This window comes from Volvox carteri (genome assembly GCF_000143455.1).
Source record: "Volvox carteri f. nagariensis unplaced genomic scaffold VOLCAscaffold_48, whole genome shotgun sequence".
NCBI classification, from domain to species: domain Eukaryota; kingdom Viridiplantae; phylum Chlorophyta; class Chlorophyceae; order Chlamydomonadales; family Volvocaceae; genus Volvox; species Volvox carteri.
The window spans coordinates 89,054-116,290 of record NW_003307591.1 but is presented as its reverse complement, the minus strand read 5'-3'; the positions used below and the strand labels follow the sequence as shown (position 1 = coordinate 116,290).

At 55.6% G+C, this 27,237-nt stretch overlaps 3 protein-coding genes across 3 annotated transcripts in view; 1 reads left to right on the top strand and 2 right to left on the bottom strand.

The window, feature by feature from the left end:
- VOLCADRAFT_106629 (uncharacterized protein) overlaps positions 1 to 7,426 on the bottom strand; it is a gene marked incomplete at its 5' end in the record, with an annotated part of 12,253 nt that extends 4,827 nt beyond the window's left edge. Inside the window, 12 exons of the mRNA XM_002954989.1 lie at positions 180 to 241; positions 517 to 598; positions 1,044 to 1,144; positions 1,458 to 1,535; positions 1,877 to 1,927; positions 2,370 to 2,558; positions 3,030 to 3,080; positions 3,328 to 3,413; positions 3,694 to 3,833; positions 4,488 to 4,501; positions 5,115 to 5,267; positions 7,400 to 7,426. Of these exons, the coding sequence (XP_002955035.1) occupies positions 180 to 241; positions 517 to 598; positions 1,044 to 1,144; positions 1,458 to 1,535; positions 1,877 to 1,927; positions 2,370 to 2,558; positions 3,030 to 3,080; positions 3,328 to 3,413; positions 3,694 to 3,833; positions 4,488 to 4,501; positions 5,115 to 5,267; positions 7,400 to 7,426 (1,034 nt within the window). The remainder of the gene's footprint in view (positions 1 to 179; positions 242 to 516; positions 599 to 1,043; positions 1,145 to 1,457; positions 1,536 to 1,876; positions 1,928 to 2,369; positions 2,559 to 3,029; positions 3,081 to 3,327; positions 3,414 to 3,693; positions 3,834 to 4,487; positions 4,502 to 5,114; positions 5,268 to 7,399) is intronic.
- Positions 7,427 to 7,756: 330 nt separating this feature from the next.
- On the bottom strand, positions 7,757 to 23,492 carry VOLCADRAFT_95919 (ERD4-related membrane protein; the record flags this gene model as incomplete). The annotated part of the gene is made up of 25 exons (XM_002954988.1): positions 7,757 to 8,140; positions 8,344 to 8,465; positions 9,039 to 9,159; positions 9,759 to 9,846; positions 10,494 to 10,651; positions 11,019 to 11,153; positions 11,546 to 11,716; positions 11,904 to 12,053; positions 12,675 to 12,799; positions 13,537 to 13,633; positions 14,205 to 14,262; positions 14,751 to 14,900; positions 15,585 to 15,652; positions 16,511 to 16,555; positions 17,128 to 17,199; positions 17,457 to 17,534; positions 18,350 to 18,484; positions 18,877 to 19,032; positions 19,501 to 19,867; positions 20,155 to 20,366; positions 20,804 to 20,905; positions 21,358 to 21,474; positions 21,780 to 21,935; positions 22,625 to 22,722; positions 23,339 to 23,492. 25 exons carry the CDS (start codon positions 23,490 to 23,492, stop codon positions 7,757 to 7,759), a joined length of 3,519 nt encoding a protein of 1,172 aa, XP_002955034.1.
- A 994-nt stretch (positions 23,493 to 24,486) lies between these two features.
- VOLCADRAFT_95918 (uncharacterized protein) overlaps positions 24,487 to 27,237 on the top strand; it is a gene marked incomplete at both ends in the record, with an annotated part of 8,509 nt that continues 5,758 nt past the window's right edge. Inside the window, 5 exons of the mRNA XM_002955045.1 lie at positions 24,487 to 24,798; positions 25,432 to 25,860; positions 26,142 to 26,272; positions 26,656 to 26,858; positions 27,072 to 27,216. Of these exons, the coding sequence (XP_002955091.1) occupies positions 24,487 to 24,798; positions 25,432 to 25,860; positions 26,142 to 26,272; positions 26,656 to 26,858; positions 27,072 to 27,216 (1,220 nt within the window). The remainder of the gene's footprint in view (positions 24,799 to 25,431; positions 25,861 to 26,141; positions 26,273 to 26,655; positions 26,859 to 27,071; positions 27,217 to 27,237) is intronic.

The window sequence follows — 27,237 nt, the reverse complement described above, 5'->3', positions numbered from 1 at the left end:
GGGGAGAGGAGAGGCAGGCATACTTGCGCACAAGATGGCACAACACGTTTCCAACCACGCCCGCACATCACGTACATATACCCATAACCCATACCCACACATGCACACACATACACACACACGCACACATACGACACCTGTTCGGTGTTTGTGCCGCCGTGGACAAGTACGACATGTACGTATCCGCCTCCGCCGCCTCCGCCAGCGAGCAGCCGATATCCTCCTCGGCTAATCGGTACACCTGACGGGTGGGCCCCCCGGGGGGAGGGAAGATATCGGATTGGGATTTGGATTGGGGAGGTCAAGTGATGATGGTGACGCGAGGAACAGACTGGGGGTCGCCATTCCATATTGTGCGACGACATATCCCATCTCGCGGGTTAACTGCTCCCCCCCCCGCCGCCGCCGCCCCGCCGCCCCAAGGGCCACACATAACCTACTGCTGCTGCTGCTGCTGCCGAGAGTCTAAAGCCAGGATGGCATCTGCCCGTCAGGACCCCATCCCCTCCCACCCACCGGGACATCGACATGGCCTGCCTCGTCCAGAATAGCTCGCACGTTTTCACTCATGAAGTCAACTCCAAGCACACAGATAGACCTGCGGCAGCGTAGAATTACGTCAGTTTAGAATTACGAGGCCTGGCGGATCACAAGAAACTGTGTGTGTGTGTGTGTGCATGCGATGGGGAGGGGGTTTAAGGCGAACCACGAGCCACTGACGGTTGAGGCAGGCAGACACCCGGGGGGGGGAGGATGTGAGGCATAGATGTCATATTTGATATCAAGGACTGCGCGCACAGAAGGAAGCACCCTAGTGTATATATATATATATATATACAACACTCTACATATATATGTAGTTACGTACATGTACACATGCGGGTGCGCACGTCTACACCTGGCGGGAATGTCATGTCATCATGTCCGCGGGGTTTCCCGTTGCGGTGGAATGGCACACAGGCAACTGCAAGGAAATCAGCCGCGCCCCGCGCACAGTGTATTTAACATCCCCCGCCTCCTCCCCTCCCCTTCCCCCCCCTCACCTACAGCCCGCCTCCGCCATCCGTACTGCCGTATCCGCCATCACCAGCGAGTCGCTGATCGCCACGTGGGGCCACAGCTCCCCCGCCGCACTCAACACCCCCTGACAACGGCCCCGCAACACACACACACACACACACACGCGCGTGTATGTACACAAACTGAGAGATCGCATTCCGTAAGGATGAGGATTCGTGATCGCATGGTCGCAGATTCGAACAGGGGTCGGAGCAAAATTGATTGTCCTGACTCCGGGACAGCTTTCCTAAAGGGGGTTGCGGAAAAGACAGCAGCAACAACAGCACAGCAGCAGCGGCGGCCTCCCGTGGCCGCGCTTGGTTGGTTTTCTCTTTTCCTCCCCCGAGCCCCCACGCCCCCAGCCACCACGTCCTCCCCCCCCCTCCCTTCAGCCCCACCTGCACCTCCGGGTCCATGTAGAAGTGCGCCACCACACCGATGCGCTTCTCCAGCAGCAGGTCGGCCAACTGGGTCACCTGGAGAAGGGAGGGAGCGGGAGGAAATGGGCAACGGACTGACGTGAAGACATTGCTCTCAGCCGCGCCATTGCCACCCTAGCAGTAGCAGTAGCAGTAGCAGCAGTAGCAGTAGCAGACCCAGCGCATGAGCGAGCGATGCGGAGACTCCTTTCCCTCCCGGGTTATGGGTCACGTGGTTCTGATTTCTACTGGTCCTTCTTCTGCTGCTGCTGCTGCTGCTGGGGGAGTATATGATGATGACAATGATGGTGACTCGTGTTTGTTTGTATTTGTGTGACCAGTATTGACCCATGGGTCACCTTCCTACCCGCTCACTGCCCCACCCATCTTTGACGCACCTGCTGCTGGTCAGGCCGCAGATACCGAGCCTGTGCCTCCGCAAAAGCGCCCTGTCGTACGACAGCAGTCAAAAGTGAGATCCCGGGCGCGAGGGGAAGAGTGGGCGAGGAGGAAGAGGAGGAGCCCAACCCCCTAAGGTAACCCCCCAAGCACGAGGACGAGGAGGACCTGCGGGAGGTGGATGGTGCCTTCCACCACCACCCACCCATCTAATGTACCACACCCACACCTGCCAACCACCTTCCCAACCCACCACACCACATTCCCGCCCACTCTTTTAAACTCCCCCCTCCCTCCCTCCTTCCCTCATAACTCATATCTCCATCGTGCCCCGCCGAGATTCACCAGGTACCCCACTTGCTCCGGAACCCGCTATCCGCCACGTGCAAAGATGTCACACGCATTAGAAGCCAGAGGCCAAGAGGTGGCTCACGTCAGGGTACATTACACCAACCCCCACCGCATGCCCCGCTGGTACGGCACCCGCCGTACCTGAGGCTCCAGGGAGTCTGACGTAATCCTCAATGCGGGGAACACCGCCATGGTGTGCGGTAACGCCAGCAGCCGAGCCCGCTTCTTAGCGGACTCAATCATATTGGCAAAGCCGTTCGTACGACCCGGCGTCAGCACACCGGGGCCCAGTACGCCAGCCAGCCGTTGTTGAAGGACGGAGGAGGGGAGCTGCGGGGCGATAGGGGGGAAAGACGAACCACGAACGAGTAAAGCTGCTGCCCGGGCGATAGGGGGGAAGGGGGAGAATCAGAAGGAGGACAGGGTTTCGGGGAAGGGCGGTTCGGGGAAACTGCGTGGGATTATAGAGATATTGTTAAGGGAGAGACAGGGGAGAGGGCGGGGTGGGTGGGTGGGGGGTTGGGGGGCTTAAGGAATATGACGCCAGGGAGGCGACACAGCGGCCCAGGACGCCGCCCCGCGTCTTGAGGGGGGGCGAGGAATATATGCGGCATGTCGGATTGTCAACTCGGGGAACAGCTGCTGACGTCCGGCGGGGGGGGGGGAGGGTTGGGCTGGTAGGTAGGTAGGGGGGTAAGGAGACGAACCACTGACGATTGAAGCAAATACCAGAGATATAGGGATACTCCAGGACCAGACACGGACACTGCATGAGGAATAACTTCGGGTTTATTTACTGACCAACAATGACTTAATGACTTGAAGCGCAGTCACGGCGTCGACGTGGGCCACCTAGATTTTTTGTGTGTGTGGGGAGGTGGGGTGGGGTGGGGTGGGGGATGTAACCCCACACCGTCAACCATTGACGTGTAGACCTGATGACCGCCCACCCTAGGTGAACGGGAGCGGGACCCCCTGTCGCCTGCGCCCCGCCTCGCCCTTGCCGCTGCCGAGGGAGAGCGGGCCAGCCACCCTGAAATGATCCATCTCTCTCTCTCCCCCACAACCCGCCGTCCATCCAAAAGGTTCCAGACCCCACCTGGAGCACCTCCTCTGCCGTACAGCCACTGAGTCCGTCCACGAGCAGCGCCACAAGGCCACGGCTGATCTCGCTGTCACTCCATCCTGTACGGCAACGTACGGCAATACGACGTAGGATAACGTGATAGGGGAGGGCGAGGGAGGCAAAGCCTTAGGTAGGTAGGTAGGTAGGTACTTAAAAAGAGGGTAGGCAGGGAGGTCCCATGTCCATATTGGGATGTGAACACTTGTGCGGATAATATTGTGGTTGTGGCGGTTGTGGCGGCCTGCTGGGTGGTGGCGTGGTGCTGTGCTTGGTAGCCAAATACCCTGGGCATATCTGGGCAATCGCCCGCAACCCCCACCCCACCCCACCCGAGCCCACCTCGGAAATGCAATCGCCCCGTGGCCCCGTCCAGCCTCGCCGTGAGCCACACCTGCGCCGTACAGCCCATAACCCGGTTCTCCCCCTTCCGCTGATCCGCGGACAGGGGCTCCAGCGCCGCCCCCAGCTCCAACAGACGCCTGCACCGCCAAACACCAACACCAACACCGCAAAACACGTCTTTCTGTTCATGATGACGTCTTTCACATCCATAAATAAAATCGTTTCTTGATCATATTGGAATTGCTTATGGATTCGTTTGCTCACGGCTTGTTCATGAACTGTAGCAGCCGGTACATAGTACGGCGCTATATATACGCGCAGAGCGCGACCGCCAGCAACTCGAGAGACCTTTTCAGCGGTCAGCTGCTACATTTGGTATCGAGACCTCGTGAAAATTCACGATCCTGAAGTCGTCGGTTCAACCCCCACCGATCACGTTCGAGTGGTATTCGGGTGTGGCGACTCAGAGAGCGAATATCGCACAAATTATAAAAGTAGCTGAACCGACTGGACTATCTCTGTGCCTGAAAAATCTGAAGACGGCTAGGCGCATGTGAGCCGGCACATGACGTGACGTGGAGTAATTACCCACTGCCCGAGGGTAGGCGAAGGTAGGCACAGGCTGGTGGCATACGAGGCTCTAAGGGCCCGGGACGGTTCCCTTCAAAGGGGGGGGAATGTAGCAGCCGGTACATAGTACGGCGCTATAAATACGCGCAGAGCGCGACCGCCAGCAACTCGAGAGACCTTTTCAGCGGTCAGCTGCTACATGAACCCAGTCACGCACTCACCGCTCACCAATCATCTGTTGCGGGGGCAGGGAGTCCTAATCATATCATAGAGAAAGCGTTGTGTGTCGGTTGGCGGTAGTTGTCCAGCTGGCGGATGGGAAGGACGTGCGTGCGTGTATGTGTATGTGCGTGTGTGTGCGTGTGTGTACAGCGATGCTGGGCCCCGGGAACGGTATTGCCCCTGTGTGTGTGTGTGTGTGTGTGTGGCGGTAGAGCTAGAAGCTACTCCCCCCTTCTCCTCTGAACTGATGGACATCGCGCACGACGCCGCCCGCAGCCGGCCTGAGTTCCCCCTGAGGTGGAACGGCGCTCCTACACGTCCCCGTCCCCGTCCCCCTAGCTGGCAACAAAGCATCCGCATCGGGGCAACCGCGCACGTAGACATGTTCACATACACGTACATGCAAACCCCGCGCTAAGGCACCCGAAAAAGGATGTGTCGTGCTCCCGGAACTGTGACCCCTCCTCGTGCAGTCCCCGGCCCCCCGTGCTGCTCTGCTCTTGGTTCGCAGCTATACGGCATCGCGGGAAGGAAGCTGGTGGTGTGAAGCTAGGGACTGGACTGGGCTATAAGCGGGGCTGTGTTGTAAGCAGGCTTGGCGTCGCACACCGCCGGAGCCTCCGCACCCACCGCATGCGCTCTTTGGCGTCGTCTGTGGCTGTGAGCCGCCCTAGAAGGGCCTCCAGCGCCGTGGGGACACCCTCAACCGGGTCGCTGTCGCAACCGCGCACTTCCGCAAGCGTCGCCCTTACTGGAGGAACAGAAAGCTGTGCCTGCAGCTGCAAAGGTTCCAGGTGAAGGGTCTCAGCGTGGTCCGTCCACGACTAAGGCGGCTAAAAAAGCGACTAAGATGTAAAAGATATTCTGTTCGGACCTGATGGCCTCTGCGCTGAGCTAGTGCGATCGGACGCCATACTTGGATGGCGCGGGGAAGGCTGCCGCAACTCCTAGGCGCTGAACTATCAGTGGAACAATCTGTTGTCGCCGCCTGGCGTCCTAGGCCGCCCTGGCGCAAATGCATGTCGTTCGGATTATACCCAAAACAAATATGTATATAGAAGGCGCTGTTGTCTTTCCTAAAAAGCTCAAATAAGGCAAAGTTATGACTTGTGCGGGTCCTTTCTCATGTACTAATGAAACATACGGCGTGCAACGTAAAAGACATACGGTATGCCTATGAGAACATCAGTACCTCACTGGGCAGCGGGCTATGGATAATCTTGGTTCGCTGTAATTGTTCGTCCGTTACTAACAACGTCATCATGATGTGACTGGACTGTATGTCTGCGCCTTTGCATTAGAGGAAAGGAAGGCATAAACCTAGCCGACAGATAATTATTTCGTAGCTTTAGGCCACGCATGCCTGTGGCAGAATGTTGCCCCCTCACGGCTCCAAGCGGAGGGAACCCTTGGCCGTTGAAATGCCGTGAATTACATCCCAAAAGTTTGAAATACCGGGTCAGTAACCCATAGCCGACAAAATTGCAGCCGTCTGAAACCTTACAACCAATACACCTAGCCGCCCACCCGTGCAGAACCTGCCACACATGCATGCGCATCCGGGCCCTCAAGCACCAGAGCTCCACACTTGTATCCAGAGCTCTGGTTTAAGAACCCTGTTGTATATGTGCGGAGCTTGCGGCTCCGTGGCCTAACTGTCGGTTGTTGGTTTGTCCAGCTCGGTTTACTTACACTTTGTGTCATTAACTGAAAAATGTTATTATTTGCTGACGATTGGGTTCAGATTACCTATACTGATATTAGTTAACCGGCGGCTTGCGATTACTGTTGGTCGTTTGAATGCCGCACTGCTGCCGAAGTCCATACCTGCGTGTAGCCTGGGCCTTTACCTGCATAAAGCTGGGACCTGCGTCCCTGGGTCGTTTGTTCAACCATCGAGTGTAATTCCTGTTTGATTTACCATCATCCAAAGATCACACCGCCCTGTCGTACTGGGGGACTTATCGGCGCGAGGCCCAAGTGGATTCTACAACGGTTATTCATTCAAACCACTCATTCTACAACGGTTATTTATTCAAACCACTTGTTTCAGTCAGTATATTTTGATACCACCATTTTGTGGTTGTGCCTTAAAACAAGTTAGAACCCAAGGTGCTATTATATATATACTTGGACGAGCGGCCAACGACCACAAATACCACAAATGCAAACGAACAAAAGCACCCGGCAGGCCTGCGCGCGCGCGTGTGTGTGTGTTTGTATGCGTGAAAGAGGCAGGTGGGCACGGCCACGCGGTAGCGCCAGGTGAGACGGAGTGGCCTATAGCCGCCTTCCATGATACACCCATACCTGAACACTCCTGATCCCAATACACCCGGGGAATGCCAGATAGGGTAGGGTGGATATGAGGACGCAGCAGCAACCAAACCCCAAAGCATCGTGGCCTAGCGCACACCTAGCGACTTTCTCCAGAAGGGGTTTGTCAAGATGGAGAGCAACACGGCATATGCGGAAGCCGCCGCTGCGATTCCAGTTCGAACAACGCCCAGCCACCGTCAAACGAATCATGCACGTACGCACATACATAGGTACGTTCATACATAAAAAAATCATACATTAGATATATGCACAGCAAAGATACTATATCAAGTCACTGCTAAAAAGGAGGAGGGGCCATCCACCGGCAGCAGCAACCGCACCACCTCCCCGCCTCCACCATTTTTAGAACACACCCGCCCAAATGCGTTCTTTACACGACTACGTGAAGCAGCCCCTCAAAAAGTCAAGTCAAGGGCTTCCTCAAGTCGCGCGGCGGTAAGAGAGCTCTTCCCAATGCAAAACCAGCCGCCCATCACGACGTACCAACCAACATGTACCCATATCTGGTTGCCATCCACGACTCCGAACCGCGCCACCGTCCTTGCCACTTGGGTAACATCGCAATACTCACCTCCCGCCGATGCATCCGTGCGTCCATACGTGTGTGCATGCCGTGCTACAGTCGCGTCGCCGCTACTGCCCCGCCCCCAGTGAGCACATACATGTGTCTGTATATATATACTGTGTAAATCACCTCGTTTATGTTCTCGAGGCTCCGCCCGCCCGCCATAGCGCTCAGTACGTCATGGTCGTAATACTAATACCCCATCCTGCCATCTCATCGCCAGAAATATATATGTATATACCCATAGGGCTGCCAGCTGGCCTCCACAATCTATCTGCAGCAGCCTCAGCAAAGCAGCGGCAGCGGCTTCTGGGCCGTGCTAGCTATGTCGTCATCCCGCCACTCCCGCTGCCACTGTCCATCCTAGACACGGTCAGCAGCATCAACCTCCTTCCCGGTCTCCCGCTGCTTCAAGCCGCGCAAACTGAGGCTGCCGCTGCCGCCGCCGCCGCCGGCGGCGGCGGTATCGTTCTTGTTGTTGTTGGTGGTGCTGTTAGGGTTGCCGCCAGCTGCGCCCCCCGCATCCTCCTCATCATCACTGTCCTGCAGGTTCGGGTCTGCGTCGTAGATGGTGAGGTCCTCCGGCATCTTGGGCGGCGTCACCTGCTCAGTGTCGCCCTTGATGTGTCGCTTCTTCACCTCTCGACGGTACACCTTGTACTCCGCCACCCACTCGTTCAAACGCGGCAGGCGAGTCTGCACATCCTCAGCGAGCTTCTCCAAGCGTTCAACCTCTTCGAGCTTCACCTGCAAAACAGGGGACGTTTCAGGGCGAGCAGGGGTTTGACAAAATGAGGGGAGTGTTGTGAAGATGGAGGGCATGCAGAGGGGTTAGGATTAAGATGACGAAGGCTGTCGCACAAACGGTCCACATCCCTCAAAAGCACACGCATACACACACATGTACGTTTACAAAAGCACGGACACGCACACACGCGCGATATGCCGACCTTGAACACGGGGTTCATGTACATCTCCTCCACTTCACGCTTCTCCTGGGAGTTAAGTGCGTAGCCATCTCCCTCGATGGATTCCAGCAGCAGAAGTTCGGCCTTACCCGCGCCGGGGTAGCCTGAGGCGCAAATGGCACCGCCGCCGCCACCGCCGCCGCCGGTAATTTAGGGGGTCAGCAGCGGGGAGAAAAACCACACGTGTGACTTCAAGATAAGCAATTATATTATACAGATACAGAAACAACTACTAGTGTTCATTATTATTATTATAACACGAGTATTATTGTAGAACATGTGTACTACCCAAACCAAACGTCGTACATTTAAACATGCCAATCCAAATGTGCGTGCAAATGCCCCTCCAGAAGCCCCTCCCACCCGGCGACAGCAACAACAAATTATGCTGTGGCTCGGTCTCGGTCTCTGCTTATCCTGCACCCTTTATTTTTATGGCTGTTTGGGGTTTGGCTGTAAGCTTTTTCCAAATCGGAAGAACCCCCATAGTAATGTGCCTTGTCATGTTGGCAGTGTGGCAGAGGACCAGTACGACACTCACCTCTACACGTGGCACTCTTTCACCTCATTGAAATTGCGATAGAGACCTCGGGTTAACAAAGCAGCAAGACTTGTTGATTATGAAAAAAGTTGGTGATCAGATCCGTTCTCTCAAGCAGACAGCCCAACAGACCCACCGGGCGACGGAACCTCGTCCAGCCTGGTGTCGTACGGTGGCGGCGGGTCGTCGTTGTTCTCGGCTTGGCGTACGGCATCGTCGTACGCCCTCTTAATCTTGTCGCGCTTCTTCTTGCGTTCCTGCGGAACCGCCGAAACGGCTTAACCTCATATATGTACGGGTGTACGGCAGCACACAGACAGGTATATAGCAACGAGCCTGCCTGAAGGAAACACACACGCGTGGAGCGTTCGCGGTCTCCAGTTCCCTTTCCCCCCTTCACCACCGCAACCGCAACCCCATCCTGCTTTCCTGCCCACCCCTACCCACGCCGCCATGTCGGCGCGCGCTATTCGATTACCATAATATTACACTTTCCGAAACCCTTCCTTCTTTGCCGCCTATTTAGTTTTACACATCACCACTACGGCTTCGTTCTTTCTTTTTCCTGCTTTTACAAGACTTTCCTTTCTTTCATCGAGGCGACTAGGTAGTTCTTCTGCGTTTTTCGCCTTCTGCCTTCTTTAGACTTTGGACTTGCCAGCTAGTCCGTCATTCGTCTCGCAACCCAAAGCTGGCCACGTCGCCGCCATGATTACGCAGATGCACATTACTGGTGACAGTGAATTTTCCAGATGCAGCATTTATCTTCTACTGGACTAACCATCAATCTTTGGTATCTGCTCCATTCGCCGCTGGTTCGTCTTACCCCCTACCCACCCACCCCCTGCCCACCCACCTCGCGTGCAGCTGCCAGCAGTGTCATCCGCCGCTGGTCCGCCTCCAACATGTCCATGTAAGCGGCGTCGTGGAGCGCCGTCACCGACCTGGGGGCCGTGTTTGGGGGAGGGGGGAAACAAGCGTTGGTGCGTGCGTGTGTGTGTGCGTGCGTGTGTTGGGGAGAGGGGGATGTTGCGGTATTGGGGATTTCGGAGGATACCTCGCGAACGCAACAACACCAAAGCATGGTTGCGAAAGGGCGCTGCGCCACGGCCAACTCCCAAATCCTCCAACGCGACTCATCTAGCCCCTCACCTATCACAACCCTGTAGCTTTAAGCAACCTAAGCTACCCCAAGGAATGATGGAACCATTCGGGAACCAGCTAGTGCTTTGGAAAACCCAGGTCGCGCGCGTCGCGACCTCTGGAGCTACCTATCCGGGTAATCCGGCAATCCGGTAGTCAGTCCGGTGCGAACGTCAGTCCAAACTGGTCGATTTGCAGGCCGCTGGGGCCGCTGGGGCCGCTGTGTGGGGCACATCACAAAGATGAAAATGCGGGAGGACGGCAACCAAGAAGAAGAAGAAGAACAAACCAAACGCCAACATGGCGTATACGCGGCCCGCTTGAATCCCAGCCAGGAGCCGAAGCCGCAAGGGACCTATACCACCATCCCAACTACCATCCCAACCGCCATCTCAACTACCATCACCGCAGCCACCTGCTCCAGGACTGGCCCCGCCCCGAGTCTCACCAGGGCCTGTTGAAGAGCTGCAGTGTGCTGATGTGCGAGGTGATGGAAAAGATGATGAGGGGAAACATGAAAGGGCTGAATTTGAACTTCTTGAGGGACAGCAGGCCCAGCATGGTGATCTGCATGATGTACAGCGCCACCATCACCTGGTTGTAAACCTACAGGCGGGAGGGAGAAGCAGGAGTAGGGGCAGGGAGAGGGCGGGGAGAAGGGAGGGAGGGGAGGGTGGGAAGGATGAGGGAGGGAATGATGCAGGAAGGATGAGGGAAGGAGGTGACAGGAACGTTCATTTCCCTGGCTCCCTGGATTTCCCATTAAGAAAGCTTTCGACGGCGTCCTTAAGGGAGATATAGAACGGGGCTCCCCTAGGCTCGCACCCTAGGACGGGGGTACTTACTGCCTTCCAGGGCGGTAACCCCCACGGTAGCAAACCCACACACGCAGGAACACAGATGCTGGTGGCTTTACATGCATCCCCCTCCTCCTCCTCCTCCATCTTCTCCTCCGTCCCGTCAACCCGCGTACCGTCTTCCACAGCATGCCGCCACTCTCGTACTGGCGGCGGTACACGTACACGTTGTTGTACGTTTCCCCTAGGAAATTGACCAAGAAGTACGCCAGCGCAGCGGGGCACACGATGGGGTTGATGCAGGAGAAGGTCTGGAACACCACGGCAGGAGGGGGGTGAAGAGGGGAGGGGAGGGGAGGGGAGACGAACCACGAGAAGTGAGGGGGAGGGAGAGGAAAGAGAGGGGAAGAGGACACACGCGGGTATAGGGCCCGTAGGAAGCGGGAGAAGTGCGGATTGAGTCGCAAAAAAGGATTTTGGTCGAATTGCCATGTGGGTCGAGTAGGATTGAATTGGCATGTGGGTCGAGTAGGATGGAATTGGCATGTGGGTCGAGTAGGATGGAATTGGCATGTGGGTCAAGTAGGATTAAAAAGGTAAGTGAAGTGCTAGGAGGAGTAGGTAAGTGCGGGTATCCCCCTTGTCGGTCGCTCCCCGTGGCCGCACTGAATTGCCCCCCCCCCGTTCCCCCCCCCCGGCGCACCAGTCCCAGCATCATGGCGATGGTGTGATCCACCACCGTGGTGCCGTTATTGGTCCATTGGAACATCCACATGCGCTGCCGGGCCGCGGGGCTACCCGCGAACTTGGACAAGATCCAATATATAACAAAGTTGGGCAGCCGAATGAAGGCAAACGACTTGACACCCAGACCCTGCATGTCATCAGGCGCAAGGAGGAAGCACAGAATGAGGTGAAACATGGTTAAGTGAAAATCCGTACACATCCGTACACACTCGTACATGTATGTACACTTTGGACAGGTCTCCTCCCAGTCCCCCTCCACCTCCACCTCCACCCCCGGGAGCACAGCCGCGGCTCCGGCCTTCGTCTTCACTTACGTTCACGAGAAGATAAGTGATGAAGAACGTGGAGGTCATGGGGATGGACTTGCCCAGTGTGGCGATGACGCTGCTGGGTTCCTTCACCCACTGCTTCAGCTGGTTGAAAAAGGAGCCGAGAATGATGCTCCCGAAGAATACCACCACCGTCTGGGGGGGGGAGGGAGGGGGAAAGACGAACCACACACGATTGAAGCTGCTGCCAGGGCAAGAGAGTAACAAACGTAGAACTGACCGAAAGGCGTCCGTGGGAGGGGGAAAGAGGGGGGGGGTAGACGAACCACGAACGAGTGAAGCCGATGCCAAGGATAGACAAGAGGGAGGGCAGGAGGAGGGCATATACACACACACACACACACACACGCATACAACACAGACCCGGATAGACGGGTGGATAAAAGAGTTAAAGACCCGTCTTCCTGCAGGTCTGTCCCTAATACGTATTTAATTAAAAAAATTCATACATTTTAATGTATGAATCGTCTATTTAAAGAGGCCTCCCAACAGAGCTGTGCAGCTGCGCAACGAGGGCCGCCACCACTTCCACCTCATCCTCCCCTCCTTTTCCTCCCCTCCCCTCCCCTCCCCTCCCCTCCTCGCAACATCCCGCGATTGAGCGATACACCCCTCAGCGCATTACGTTAGGTAGCCACCCCAATCACCTCCGCCACCCCCGCCCCCATCACTACCTCCACCACGGCCACCTCCAACCCATCACTATCCCCACCCGCCGCCCCGCCGCCGCCCACGACAGCCCGGTTGGCCGGCTACCTGGAACAGGAAGAAGCGCTTCACGACTCCAAAGTCGATCTCGCTGACGGAGGTGGCGCCGGACAGCTGCGCCATGATGCGCAGGATGGTGGGTACAAGCGCCAGGAAGATCTTGAGCACCAGACCTGTCATGAGAACGCGGCGGAGCAAAATAATCCACAAGCATACGATACAAAAATGAAATAAAAATAAAGAAGATTAAGATTAAGCGGAAGGATAATATAACAAAAGGAAGGATAGGATTTGGAAAGAAAAAGGACAGTGAAGAAAAAACGAAAAGGAGGAAAGCGAAAGAGACACACACAACCCTAAAGCCCAGCCAAGCCCAGCCACGCGGTAGGGAGTGACAGACGGACAGACACGACCAAAGGTCCCATCAAAAGGTGGGATCAACCCCGGTCTTACGTGTCGGGAAGCGGCTCTCTCCGGGAAGCCTCCGGGGCACTTAGCCGGACACGATACCAGCACCCGACACGAGGTCACGAGGTTACACAAACCGAAGCCCCGCACTTGGAAAGCGCGGGGGTGCGCAGCGCCACGCAGCGCGTGCAGCGCTACCCCGGGCAACAGGAAACCCGGGGGGCCAACGGCTGACTCGCAGGCTGCACAAACTGCAGCCCTCGCAGCGGCCCCCCCCTTTTCCCCAGAGCATGACGAGGGCCTGTGTCACCCACTCACCCACCAAATGCGCCACCAAGCCACGCGCATTCCCACCGCACTCACGGGCGCCCCGCTCCCCCGCTTCGCGATCCACTCAAAAACCCAAAATCGGATGTCCAGGCCGCAGACCCGTACCACTCTCGACTCCGCTCCGAAACCGTCCCCTCCCCCCCCCCCCGCTCTCCCGACTGGCCACCCGCACCTGGAATGACAGCCTGCAGCAGCTGCTTGATGGGCGGGGTGGTCACGATGTCGCCCAGCACGGGAATGGAGGCCAGCTTGGGAACCTCAATCATGCCCTGGAGACCGCACACAGGGAACAGGGCAGGAGAGGCGGGAGAAGGCGGGAAAAGGCGGGAGAAGGCGGGAGCGGTCAGCAAAAGGGAAAGAGAACAACAGGGGGTACCGGAGCAGGGGAAAGACGAACCACGGACGAGTGATGCTAATACTCCAGGATAGACAGATACCTACTCTGCAAAAAATTGTTACAAGATACCACTAGTAGTGAGTTGGGAGGTAACGGGGCACCCCCGGGGCTTGTATCAGCACAGGATGGGGGGACATGAGGAACGTCACCACCAGTCGAAAGCGGGGTTCACGGAGGTGAGGTGAGGTGAGGTGAGGTGAGGTGGGGTGAGGTGAGGTGAGGTGAGGTGAGGTGAGGTGAGGTGGGGTGGGGTGAGGTGAGGCACCCAGCAAAAGAGCTACTGCAAAACATTTCATGAATGTCTTGCGCGTTATGTCTGTCTGTCAGCTCAGTTGCGCCTGCTACTGCTAATACTACTACCGGTACTGCAGGTCTTAAATCCGCGTCATTACGGCACTTCCAGTCGTACAATGTACGACGTACGACACATACTCAACACCCACCTGAATGAAGGACACAGGCACCATGAAGAAGATGGTCATGCCCCAGAAAGCAGCCCACCTACCCGAGGGGGTATAGGTGCGAGGGGGGAGAGGGAGGGGGGAGAGGGAGGGGGGTTGGGGGTGTTTGAAGATTCACGGAGTTATCCACGGAATCCGTTACCGCGCACGTAAAGCAATACGACCTGGCATATAGTCCATGATAGCCAGACAGTCTTGTGTGTTGGCATGTCCTAGTATATGCACATAACGAGGCAGCGGTATCGCGTCACAGCAAGGCAAGCAAGGACTATCTCTTCGGGTTCCCAACACCACCAAATGCATCTTGTTCTTCATGGACTCTTTTGCCAACATACCGTGTAGCCGTACGTACATACCGACATATACCCGTGCGTACCCGTACATATCTATGTATGTACGCAACAATCGCGAAAACGAGGGGTTGTCCAGAAGGCTGAACAACCCCAATGCTGAGGCATGACATGTACCAAACGATGAAACCCCTGCTTGCACACGTGCCAACGTTCACATATGTACGGCACCACTCACAGGAGGTACAGCCGGCCGTTCTTGATGGGCATTGTTAGCGACAGGTTCTTCCACACCACCTCAAACGGCGCAGGGGCGTTCTGTACCCGCCAGGCGTTTTCGTCGTGGGAGTGTAGCGAGTTGGCGCTGACAGCCTGAGCCATGCGAGTGCTGCAAATGAAAGGGGGAAAAGGAGGGCAGGAAATCATAGAAAGCAAGAAAACCAGAAATGAACTGCCGGCATCCGAAAGGGGGGCTATTTAAGATGAACCACAGACGATTGAAGCTGCTGCCAAGGAAAGAGATAAGAGGGGACGGGAGATAGACGGCGGAAGGGGGGAAGACAAACCAGGAATGAGTGAAGCTGATGCCAAGATTGGGCTGATGAGGGGGGGGGGGGGAGGGGGCAGGGGGAAACGGCGGGGAATCGGAAGTAAGGGGGATATCCCGCATGCATAGCAAAAAAGCAAAGGATTCCATTGCCGACATCCCAAGCTTGGGGGGAGGTGAAGGGCTGGACCACCGGGGACGGTGGAGGAGGAGGCGAAGGCGGCATGAGGTCGCTTTTAAAAACCCGTTAATCGCACATGATTTGCCGTTTGATTAGTTCTTTTTGTGGCGAGCTTCCGGAGCATCTTCAAGCAATCCTGGACCAAATCAAAAACCATGTTCCGGACACTCCTGAATGCCTCGGAACCCCCTTGTGCATCTGTCCCGCATGACCCCTTCATCTGCCTCTCTTCTTCTTCTTCCTCTCCTTCTTCTTCACCCCTCCTTCCCTTCATCTGCCTCTCCTCCTCCTCCTCCTCCTCCTCCTCTTCCTCCCTCCCGCACCCTTTCCAGCGCCCCATTTACTTGAAGGTGACGAAGGCGGAGGGCGCCATCTTGCGGACACACTTGGCTTGCTCAATTTTAATACGCTCCTGGAGCACGACGAACAAGATAAAGACAAGGGGATCAGAAACGGAGCAGGCAACCCATCCGTGGGCGGTTGGGCGTTTCAGACGTCCCGGACGTCCAGGAGAACGGAAAAAGAGAGGTACGGATGTACGGACGTGAAGGGGGAAGAATTCAGACCGGTACATTGTCGTCAAGGTATGCATGTCTGTATGTAAAAGTAGAGTAAGATGAAGTCGTGTAAAATAAGCGTGCGCACTCTGTTTAATCTCATCCTACATTGCCTCATCCTACATTGCGAACTCATTACTGGCGACTGGGAGTTTAGATGAGGCCGCCAAACATGACCTACCCCCCCAGTAGGTAATCTCCTCCAGGGGGGATTATGTCTACAGCAACAGCCAACCAATAATTGGCGACCAGTAACCACATTCCTTTCTATCTATTAGCACTCTTTTTATTAAAAAACACCGACAAGTTTCGTCCTGGGGGTGAGGTTCATGCACTCATGCACCAAGTGGCCTGGACCTATGCCCGTTCAGGGGCACAAGTCCAATATTATGGGATGCGATGTCCCTCGATTGCGATGATACAGAGCTGGGGAAGAGAGAACCGAAGAAAGTTGGCTTGTCGGGAAAGATGGCCCAGAGAGGCAATCTGCCTTTCCCCCCAGTAAAAAAAGCAACGGTGCACGGCTCCACCCTAACCCCCTCCCCCTCTTCCTTTCTTTACATCCGCCGCAGCAGTCTTTCCTTGGCATCAGCTTCACTCGGTTGTGGTTCGTCTTTTCCCCCCTCTTCCTCCCCCTCCCCCTCCCTCTCCCCCCCGTGTGTATGCACATGACGGCCGTACACGGTGAGGTCATCATCCCGTATCCCCCTCACCCGGAGGTACTTCATGCGCTCCAACCAGAACTCCACGGCGTCCACCTGCGGAGCAGTGCGACAGCCGTACAATATCCGTACAGGTGACGTGTAATGGCCCTGCCTACGTATGTATGTATGTATGTATGTATGTAGGCTGTCCATCACCCGGCCGAGCCGACCATTAGTACAAAGTGCAAGAAACATAGTGCATAGTACAAGAGAAGTCAGCGGCACACAGCACTAGGAGAGAAAATCCAATTCCTTCTAATTCCTCTAAACACTCTGATTACTCTTAGGAAGTACTCTGATCAGTCTTATACTCCTATGATCGCTCTCTAATGATCCAAAGATCAAACCGAGGGAAAAAGGTGGTGCAGCATATTTGGGAGGAGGGTATTCAGAGGGGAATATATTCCTATGTATGTATATGTTTATATATCCTGAAGAGGACTGTTCACGAGCACGAAGTGCCACATTGTGCGACAGACCACCCTCCACTGAAAAACATACGCACGCACACACATGCACACAAATACACCCACCATCACCGTACACTCACAGGTATACATGCACTAAGGCATCCGTTTCCCCGAAACCCTCCCCACCCGCCCCCCAAAGCGGCCCCCCAACCGCACCTTGACAAACCACTTCGTCTTAAACTTCTTCACATAGTCCATGTCCTGGTACCGAGCACATAGGATGGAGATCTGCGGGGGATTCCGGCGCGGAGTGGGATGAGGGGGGAAAGACGAACCACAAACGAGAGAAGCTGCTGCCAGGGCAAGAGTGTACAAGAAGTAGAACTGACCAAAAAGGATGAGGGGGGCGGGGTTGGGGATGGCAGCGAGCAAAAGGGGTGGGGGCCACAGAGGCAAGAGAGAGCGGCAAGGGCAATGGCAATGTCAATGTCAATGTCCCTGACAGCGTCCCGACCGACCGACTGCTCGACAGCACCGCGTCACACCTGCTTCTGCGGCAGCGCCTTCCGCAGCTTGAGTCGCAGTTTGGCCATTTCCAGGTAGTCGTCCAGGTCCTGACACACCTGCAGGAGGACGAGGAGGAGGACGACGAGGAGGAGGATGAGCCGGCAGATGAGGATGAGGAGGATGATGAGGAACAGGACAAGGACAGCAAAGCAAACGACACCAAGAGAGACACCGCGGGACAAGCTGCAGCCGTGTACACACCAGTATGTATGTAGGTATGTACGCATGTGCGTATTGGATACGTAAATATATACGTATGCATGTACGTATGTACAACTGCTGCAGAAGAGTGAACACACCGCGGCTAAACTATTTGTCATGCATGGGTGATGACATTTTATACAAATATACATGTATATACATACATATGTATGTTGTTACAGGGTGGTTAACTTCGCCAGCGGCCCCCTTTCCCGGGGCAGTCCCTGCTCTCCCCTGCTAGAGGGGCACCCTAATCCGTCACCCCATCCGACTTCAGAATGTATTCGTTGGGTTCGGCAACTCACCACCAGCATCCAACCAAATCTAGCGGATCAACGGCGCATCAACTTAGTTCCTGGTCAGCTCGCAAGTTGATATTATCACGTCCTACACCGTCCATATGATGGGGGGCCACCTCCCATTTCATCACTCCTCAAACACCCGAGGAGCCGGCAGGCGGATTTGAACCCGGGTCGACTGGGTCGACTGGGAGCAGAAGTCAGGCCTTAACTTCTGCCAGCCGCCTGCCTATATATATGTGGGGTTGGGCCATTTTTTGTGTTTGTTATGGATGCTATGGATGGGTGATGATATATGTAATGCCCCAACCCCAACCCCAACCCCAACCCCACAACCGCAGCAGTAGCAGTAACAGCAACCACCCCCCGACACGCGCCTGGTTGTATTCCTCAGCCAGAGGCTCCAACGCGCTCGTGTCCTGAATCATGTTGACCGCGGCCACATTGCTCGTGCCGTACACCAACGCAAACTCTCGGGCCACCAATTGCTGTGGAGTCACGCCTTTCTGTGGGTGCGGTGCGGCAATGCAATGCACGGAAAAACACAAGTCCACCTCAAAACACGTGAATCCATGTCCACATCCGCATTCGTGTACATATATACATACATACATGCATACATACATACGGACAGGCACACCCGACATGGGGGAGGGGCCCTTAATGAGCCGAGTAGATGCAATCCGGCGAGACCTGGCCAGGCCTCTGAAAGGTGTTGGAGGAGGAACGAACCCAAGCAGAGCGGGAGAGTGGGGGAGAGCGAGCGAGCGAGATCTGAGCCTACCCCTCAAGGGGGGTGCACAAGAGAGGCCAGGTACAGCTAGACAACATCCATCGGGTGCCGTACTCCAAATCCTCACAATTTCCCTTCCCCTACATCGCACTTGCGGGCTCGTACCCTCAATGTCTCCAGGGCCTCATGTACGGGATCCAGCACCGTTGTTTTCAGGTCGTACTCATAACGCTTGGTGTTGCGGCGGGTGGGAGGCAGCGGCCTCGTATCCACCCCCAGCTTCTCGGGAAGGCCCTTGACCAAATCGTCCTTCTCCATGACCTGTTTTGCAGGCAACGACACGGTACGGCACAGTACGATTTCTCAAAGCAGTACGGAACAGTACAGAATTAGTACAGAAGCACCGTGCGTCATAGAACAATACGCCAACAATGTCGCACACAGTACAGACACCCAGCTACCCCCCTCTTGACGTCTCCGGACTGCAACAAAGCACATCATTACACCATCGCCATATTCCCACTACCGGATCACACACCCTCTCCTCCGGAACACGTTCTGTCCGTCTGTCTGTTTTTCTGTATTTCTCCTCATCCGCACACCGTCGTTATCAACACCTATTCTCCCAAACCCAACCCAGCTCTCAACCTCCCAACTCCCCCCAAACCACCACATCCAACCCCCCACCCCCCACCCCCGCCATCACAGCCAGCCAAAACGCAGCCAGCAAAACAGCGCCCCCTGCTTACCCATTACCAGCCAATCTACTAATTCACCAAATGTACGGACCTGCAACTCCTTAAGGATCTCCTCGTTCGTCTTGCCAACGCGCGCCAACTCCAACTTGCCGCCCGTGGCCGCGTACTTGGGGTCCAGGTCATCCACCACCAGCCGGTATTGCGCGTCGCTAGCGGTGCTACTCAGGATACTGCGCAAGTTAAAGCGACTGTTCCCGCCGGCCTTAACAACAAAGGAAGCTCCCCCGGCGGGACCGGCGGGGCCGCCGCCAGCAGCGGCGCCGCCAGAGGCCGAGGCGGCGCTCTTTAATTCGACAACCTCGGGTTTCGTGGAGGATCCTGGCAGCTCGGCGTCTGCAGTACTCTCAAAGCTCTTGGCGCTGGCGTCGGAGAAGGGCGATGCTGATACGTTCGACCGGCTGCGGTTACGGAGTGAATGGCGTTTGTATGCATGTATGCATGTATGCAGGTATGTAGGTATGTATGTGCAGGGTGTGCAAGGCATAAAAGCGGGTGGCCTGGTAAGGGGTGTTATCGGGGGGGTCGGGATCCGGTTGTTCAAGTTTTCCGCTCTCCAGTCTTCTGTACGACACTCTTGGCTCATTGCTGAGTCATCAGGTTGAGTCATAACCATGGAGATGACTGGCCACTGCCACATTCCCCACATCCCGCACAACAGCACCGTAACAGCGCCAGCCCCACCTACCCGCCCTTCTCCACCGACGGCACGGCACGCGGCGTGAACTGCTGCTGCTGTTGTTGCAGCTGTTGTTGTTGGACTACAAGCACCGGGGGTTCGCTGATGGAGACCACCCGGCCCTTGCGCAGTGAGGTCTGGGGCTTCAGCGTGGTGCTGGCGACGCTGGTGGTGGCGGTCCGCGGCTGGTCGGGGAGCTCTGCGTAGCTGTCGTCGTCCAGCTGGGTGGGGGTGGGAGGGGTGGGGGGGGGGGGGAAAGACGAACCACACACGATTGAAGGTGGGGGTGGGGTTAGGGTTGGGGGTTAAGGGTGTAAGGACAAGGCGCGGAAGGAAGTGGGAAAGAAGTGGGGAAATGAAAAGAAAAAATGAAAACGGGCGGCAGGGGTGGCGGGTCAGCGCCCAAGTGCCCTAGCTGGGTTGAAGTTGAGTGAGGGAGCGAGGAATCATACTAACCAATGTGGTTTCGTAAAGAGAGAAATATATGAATGAATAAATATATGAATGAATAAATATATAAACAAACAAACAAATAGGTACACCACACACACGGCCACTGGCTCGCAGGCCGAGTGGACCGCACTACACGCGCCGTGGGCGGTTCTGGGGACCGGAGCTTTAATAATGGAGACGGTCCCGAGCACCACCCCACCCATACCTGCACGTCCACACTCTTCTGCGAGATAATAGATTTATCTCGTTCCATCTTCTTCATCTCCTGCTTCTTCGCCCGCTCGTCCCGTAGGGCCTTGGAAACAGCCTGTACGACAAACGCAGTACGGCAATGCGTGGGGGAAAGCCCCAGGCGCGTTACGAATTCGCATCCATCCAAAAACCACCAAGGAGACGACGTTGCGTTGGAAAGGTCGAAAGGAAAAAACACAAAAACGTCCTCTCACACGCACACGCATAAGCACTCACACACACACGGGCTGGGGAAAGTGGAAAAGAAATGCACATGGGCCACGGCAATATCATCTTCCTCCTGTGCAGTACAACCTTGTACGACAGCGGCCGAAGACGCTGCCAAGAGAAACGACCCAACCACAGAACTTGAGCAAAGCGAATCACACCAGGGCATCCCACCTACCCAGAGCCGCCATGTCGAGCATATAGCTCCCCGTCTGCCTGTCTGTCTGCCCCCGGATAACGGGCCCCCCGCTGTCCCCTCACCTTCACACTCCCGCCCCACTCCCTCCCCGCCCAACCCACCTCACTAATACCCGGAATATCCGTCACCAACACGGTGTGAGAGGGCCCTCCGCGTTTCGCATTACCCAGGAAGAGTAGCCGCAGCAACACGGACTCGCGGTTGAACCGCCACAGCAGCTGTACAACACATGCACGACAGGTCAAAAGGGAGGGAGCGCAGGGGTGGACAAGGTTCAGAACACAACAGGTTGACCCACCTTCACACCTCCTTTCCTTTCCTTTTCAACTCCTTTCAACGCCGCGACGAGATGGAGTTGACCCAAATCCAATTTAAAAACAGCGACCAAAGTTGACCCAAAAGAAAGACATCCTGGAAGGGACATCTAGGGCTTCCCGTCGACACCCGACGACTCTGCAAGCCAAGAGGCCAGCCAGAGAACTCATCAACTACCGAACGAGGACTTCTCTCACCCAGCACTCACCCAGAGGGTGTACAGCACCACACAGTACACAGCGAACAGGTGTGCCCACATCTTGGGACTGGCGGCCTCGACGTTGGACAGCGAGTAATGGTCGAAATCGGAGAACTCCAAGTCGCCTTTGCCCGAGGTCTGGTTCTTGCCGGCATTTCGCAAAGCCTGAGCGGGAGCGGCCGGTCGTACAAGACGGGATTTAGGAGCGGGAGGGGAAAGAGAGCGTCGACGATTCAAGGGGTGATGCAAGGGGGCCGGCGGCACCCAGCTCCAAAACCACACGCCGGATAGCAATTTTCCACTTGACTGTCTAAAACGGGCACAGCTGTCCGGCTAGCTGGTGGCATGGTTGCCTGTTGTGTAATGTAGTTCCGCTGTGTGGCGGAACCGCCCGGACCCCGGACGGGACCGGGGGAAGCTGTGGTGTCCTTTTGAGGCAACTTAGGCCCGCGGGGAGGCCGCCGCGGCGCAGCTCACTGCCACTGTTCCTCATCACTGCCCCCACGCTATACCCATACCCATACCCATACGCCGCACCCAAACCAGTATCAGACGTGCCCACACTCAACTAACTGAAAACACCAAGGTGGGACGGCTAAGCTGGGTAAGAGACACAGCTTTGCAAGACGATTACCGTACTTTCGTACATAATTAAATTAGGACAACAACTCGTCAATGTGTTACTCGCCCCTACGCTCCCATGTAACGTGGCATAGACGATGTCTCCTCTCTATCTACAACAACAGAAAGACCCACGATATGCAGATCGGAGGGATATGCGATGTCATCTTTCCTAGGACCACCTCCAGAACCTCTACTGCTACGCCCGCCACCACTACCACCCCTGCTCCTACCTGCTCCGCGAGGATTGCCTCAATTCCGTTACTCTTCATGTTGGGCGGGAGCACCACGATGATGCAAAAGATCGTGAGGGGGAAGAATAGGTACACCCCTGCAGTCACCAAACAGGCATTATCCACGTCAGGTCGTGCTCTACAGCCACAAAGCTTCCGTACAATACGGCCGTACACGCCGCCGTACATGCCACCGTACACATGTCGCAAGCTACTAGGGGGTTGGTCTAGGGGGGTTCCGGTTAAGGCACGAGGTACGTGCATGGAAGTGTTGGGCGGGATGGATGGCGCGTTCCGATGCGACCCCCTAACCTTTTGACCGTGACAAGGGACCATGGGGAGAAAAGGAGCCTTGGATTTTTAAGTAAATGTGTAGAATATGTCGCCTAGCAAGGCAGGATGTGCGGCTTGTAGTGCTACAATTTTTGGAGTCCTGCTCCTGATCTGGGTCAACGGAGTGCCAAGGTAACGATCACAAGTCTAGAAGTTTATCCCAAACCTCCTGCGCTTTTATGGCGGCGGCTGCACATTACATGGCAACCCCGAGACATTTCCCACACGTCAACAAAGGCTTGTCCGATGAGCAATATAGGCCCTATGGGCCCACCAAATTGCCACGCTAAAGTGAAAACCCCCCGGGCAAGAATACCCCTGGCCGACTCCGCCCGCCTTAACGATCCCAAGGCCCCATCCCCTCCTCCCTCGGATACACACCGAAACGGAGAATGCGCAGATACATCGCACAGTCCAGCCCAGCCTCGTCGATAATATCCCCCTCAGGATATGTAATGACGGGGTAGATCCAGCTAAGCAGCCCATTTGGTAGCCGCTTGGGCTTAAGGTCGATGTCCTTAGCATATCTGCACATAGAGGGTGCAATATCTTTTTGTTACATTTAGAAGCTGTAGACAACGCTATGCACCTTATTCCAGAAGCAAGGCGCCTCAGTGCACCAAACGATTGTCGAAAACAGAAGCCAGAAACCCCGTGGCGTCACCCATCTCCGTGACACGCAGCAGACAACATAACGCGCGACACGTCCAAATATGCTTGTTGGTAGCCAACGGCTATGCACAGCATCTAGCGCACCTCCGCGCCGCAAAGAAACGCCTCGCCCAGGGCCGTAAGCGGAGTATCGAAAATGCGCCGAAGCATCCAAGAAAAATATAAAAGTTGATTAAGAAGTTGGTAAGTACAGAGGCTGAGTTTGCGGCCATCCTCGGTGACCTAGGACCACGAAGCTTATAGCTTCGGCGGGAGCCTAAGGTGCCCGATACACAGATGAAACGTTATCCAGCCTGATGGTGCAAGCAAACGGACGCGTCTCCGCTCTCCGGCCACTGCGGCCGATACGGAAAGCCAGCCGCTTTCCGATACACTTCTTACGTGTAGGACAGCAAAACAACAGAGAAACCTTCACTAATCAGCACCAAATCAATGTAAGACCATGTTCACAAGGGAAGCTGCTGTCTGGAAACAATTTGCCGTAGCTGTCGTATCTCTGTCACTCTGCATTTGGGTAACGTATCCAAATACGTTGCGATGACACGCCCACCTCCAATACTCGTTATGTCAATTTAGAGAATCGGAAGCAGGGCGGCCGAAGTTTTGGGTCCAGGAAGGAGTTAAGGGCGCCAGAGGGCGCGTCCAACGAGGGGACACATCCAACGACACCTCATAAAAAAGTATTTGTTAAATGCTTTGCAAAAATTTTACAGCCGACTTGCCATCGGGATTTCAGTATTCGATTCTAGATAGAAATTCGGCGAATGACGTGCATGCAGTAACTAACTGCCTCATATCAAGGCATGCTACGGCTCAGCTGAAGTTGTAAAATAGCTTGCACCCAACCACTTTAAGCAATGCAAACCAATGTAACTACACCGATTATGACTACAGACGCACTCTACTCGCACTTTCTGAGCAATTCTGCGAGTTTCCATGTAACCGCTGTGCGGCTGCGGGACCCCCGACCAGCTGCACGGCCCTGCGAAAACTCACGGATAAAAAGGCAAATAAAGCCAAAATGGCAACAAGTGATTACTCGTATCTCCCTCTGCTGGCTTGCTGGCAGGTGCCACTCCGAGACCGCAGTCTTTGATTGGATTAGAACTTTTGCACCAGCTGCTGCATGGGTTGTTCCCAGGAGGTTTGCTTACATGGCGCTAGCTCGGGTGGGTTCAATCTGGGATGCGGGTGGGCCTATCCTGGTCGTTTGGGACTTCGTGCATCTGGGGATGTGGCTGTACGGCTAGTGACCCACATGGTTGTTGGTCCCCCCTCTTGGCATATAACCTTCCAAGAAATATGGCTTGAAGGCTTCTTTTGGCTGATAGTCTATGTAAACCCCTAACAGGTTACGCATTTCCTAGAAAGCTCTTGGCAGACTCGAGGTCAGCGTTCTTCTGGTTCTGCTGCGTTCTCAGCTGGGCCTCATTTCCAACAGCTGTCACTGGTGCGGTGTAATTTGCGCCATACCTGCTACACATAGCGATGGATTTCATTCATATCATAGCTGCAGCGAAAGTCAATGTACAATTGAGGTTCTGGATGAATCGCTCATCGCAAGCCGCTGATGAGCAAGGAGTTCACTCCGTGAAGATTACATAAATTATAAAATCCCATCTTCCGGGAAACCGCTGTCTAACTACCATAATGGTTGTACAACTGATGCAAGGGGAAGCGAGTAGGCGATCTAGAGTTATACATGCAGAGTATGTAATAGCCATTCATAAAACTTACCATCTTTTTAACCTTGCCATGCTGGTGATAGCAGCATCTGCATCTCGGGTTGCCGCCTGTGACAGCGCATCCGCGCTCCAACGGGACTGCTGGGCTTTGTAAGACGGAACCGCGACGGAACCTTCAAGCTTGATTTAATAGGAATGGAATCACCATCAACGGTTGAAGATGAGCTCACAGCGAGCAACTGCACACCCCAAGTTGGAGACGACAGTCATGGGAGTGCACAATCTTGCGCAGATAGCAGCCGTTGGATTTGCAAGGCGTTTCTTGACATTCTAAGACAGCACATCATTCCTAATTTAGGACGTTTTTATCACTTTTGTGAGGCTGCTGTTGACGTTGACTCTAAAGCCACTGCAAACTACGCATCGCCAGACGGGCATGAGCACCAACCCGAGGGCCGTGTTGCCTGTGAAGCATGGGCTGCGATAGCGCTGGTGTGTTCGGACTGGTCAGCAGCTCAGCTTCAGGCAGAGCTGGGGATGGTGGAGGTGAGAAGCGAGGCTGATGGCGGACCAAAAATAAGAATTCGCGAGGGCGCCAAAATCAGTAGCATAACTCCACCAATTGCTTCTCTTATACTTATCTTCATACGCGTGCATGTGCGTGTAAGGTTGCATGTACGGGTGCTTGTACGTGGAGTAACATACCGGCAGCTTGCCGTACACGGTAAAATGCATTAACGCAGGTACGGCTGTGGGATAGCGCCCAGGTGCGCAGCCTGGCGTCGTACCTTCGCCGCCGGCCCCACATCGCAGCCCTGCGGCTGAAGTCGCCGCTATCTGACATGACGGACACGCCGGGCATGGTGGCGGCGGTGGGTGACCTGCTGTACGGCAACGATGGCTGCAACGACAGCACTAGCGACGGCTCTGGGGGTCTGCGGCCGGGCCGCGCGGTCAGGTGCGATGCCGGGGACGCCGTACAAAGCGGCGGCGGCGATGTCGATGTCGATGGCCGCAGTGGCGAAGGCGGCGGCGGCGGTGGCGACGGCACCCTTCGCAGGCGCAGTGCGTTGCCTCGCAGGTGTGCACATATACCAGATGCCGTACCATACTCCTGGTGTCGTACATGCATATGGCATCCGTACTCCTCGCCACCGCCGCTCACCTTCAACCCGCCACCACATAACCCCCCACTTCCCGCACCATTACCACCAATAACCACCCGCACCACCACTATCACATACATACATACGTACATACATACATACATACATACATGCATTCACCCGCCCGTCAGCACATTTGTTCAATCCACTGTGATCACCATCCGTGACGCGGCAGCCTGCGAGCTCTGGAGGCTGACGGCCCGACGGCGGTGCCGCTGCTGCTGCTGGCCGCCGCCGAGTTGCCCCTCCTGGAGTCGGTGACGCTTCGTCAGCTGCCGGCGACATGGTTTTACGTTGATGGCGCGCTGCCCTGGCCGGCAGCAGCGGCGGAGAGGCTGGCACAACTGGTACCGCGGGAGGTGTACGACAGTGTGACAGGTGTAGTACGGCACGTGTACGACATGTGTATGTTAAATAGAAAGACAACGCTGTGAGAGAGGTAGGAGATGAGGGGTTGATCAGGGTTTGTACGTAAAACACATTCGCGTGTATTTACACATGTATGTATGTATGTATCTCGATGTGCTGCCTACACACTGGCCACCATTTCCCCATCCCGCCCTCCCGCCCCCACCCTTTCTCTCCCGCCAGACAAGGCGCTGTACGGCGCCATGTACGGCGCTGCCATGAAACGGCGGTTTAGGCCGTACTGGGTGTCGTACGACGGCGCGCTGGCGGCGCTGCTTTACCACCGCGGGCGGCACCTGCGGCACCTCTCCCTGGAGGCCCCCTCCCGGTGCCTGGGACTGAAAACCGT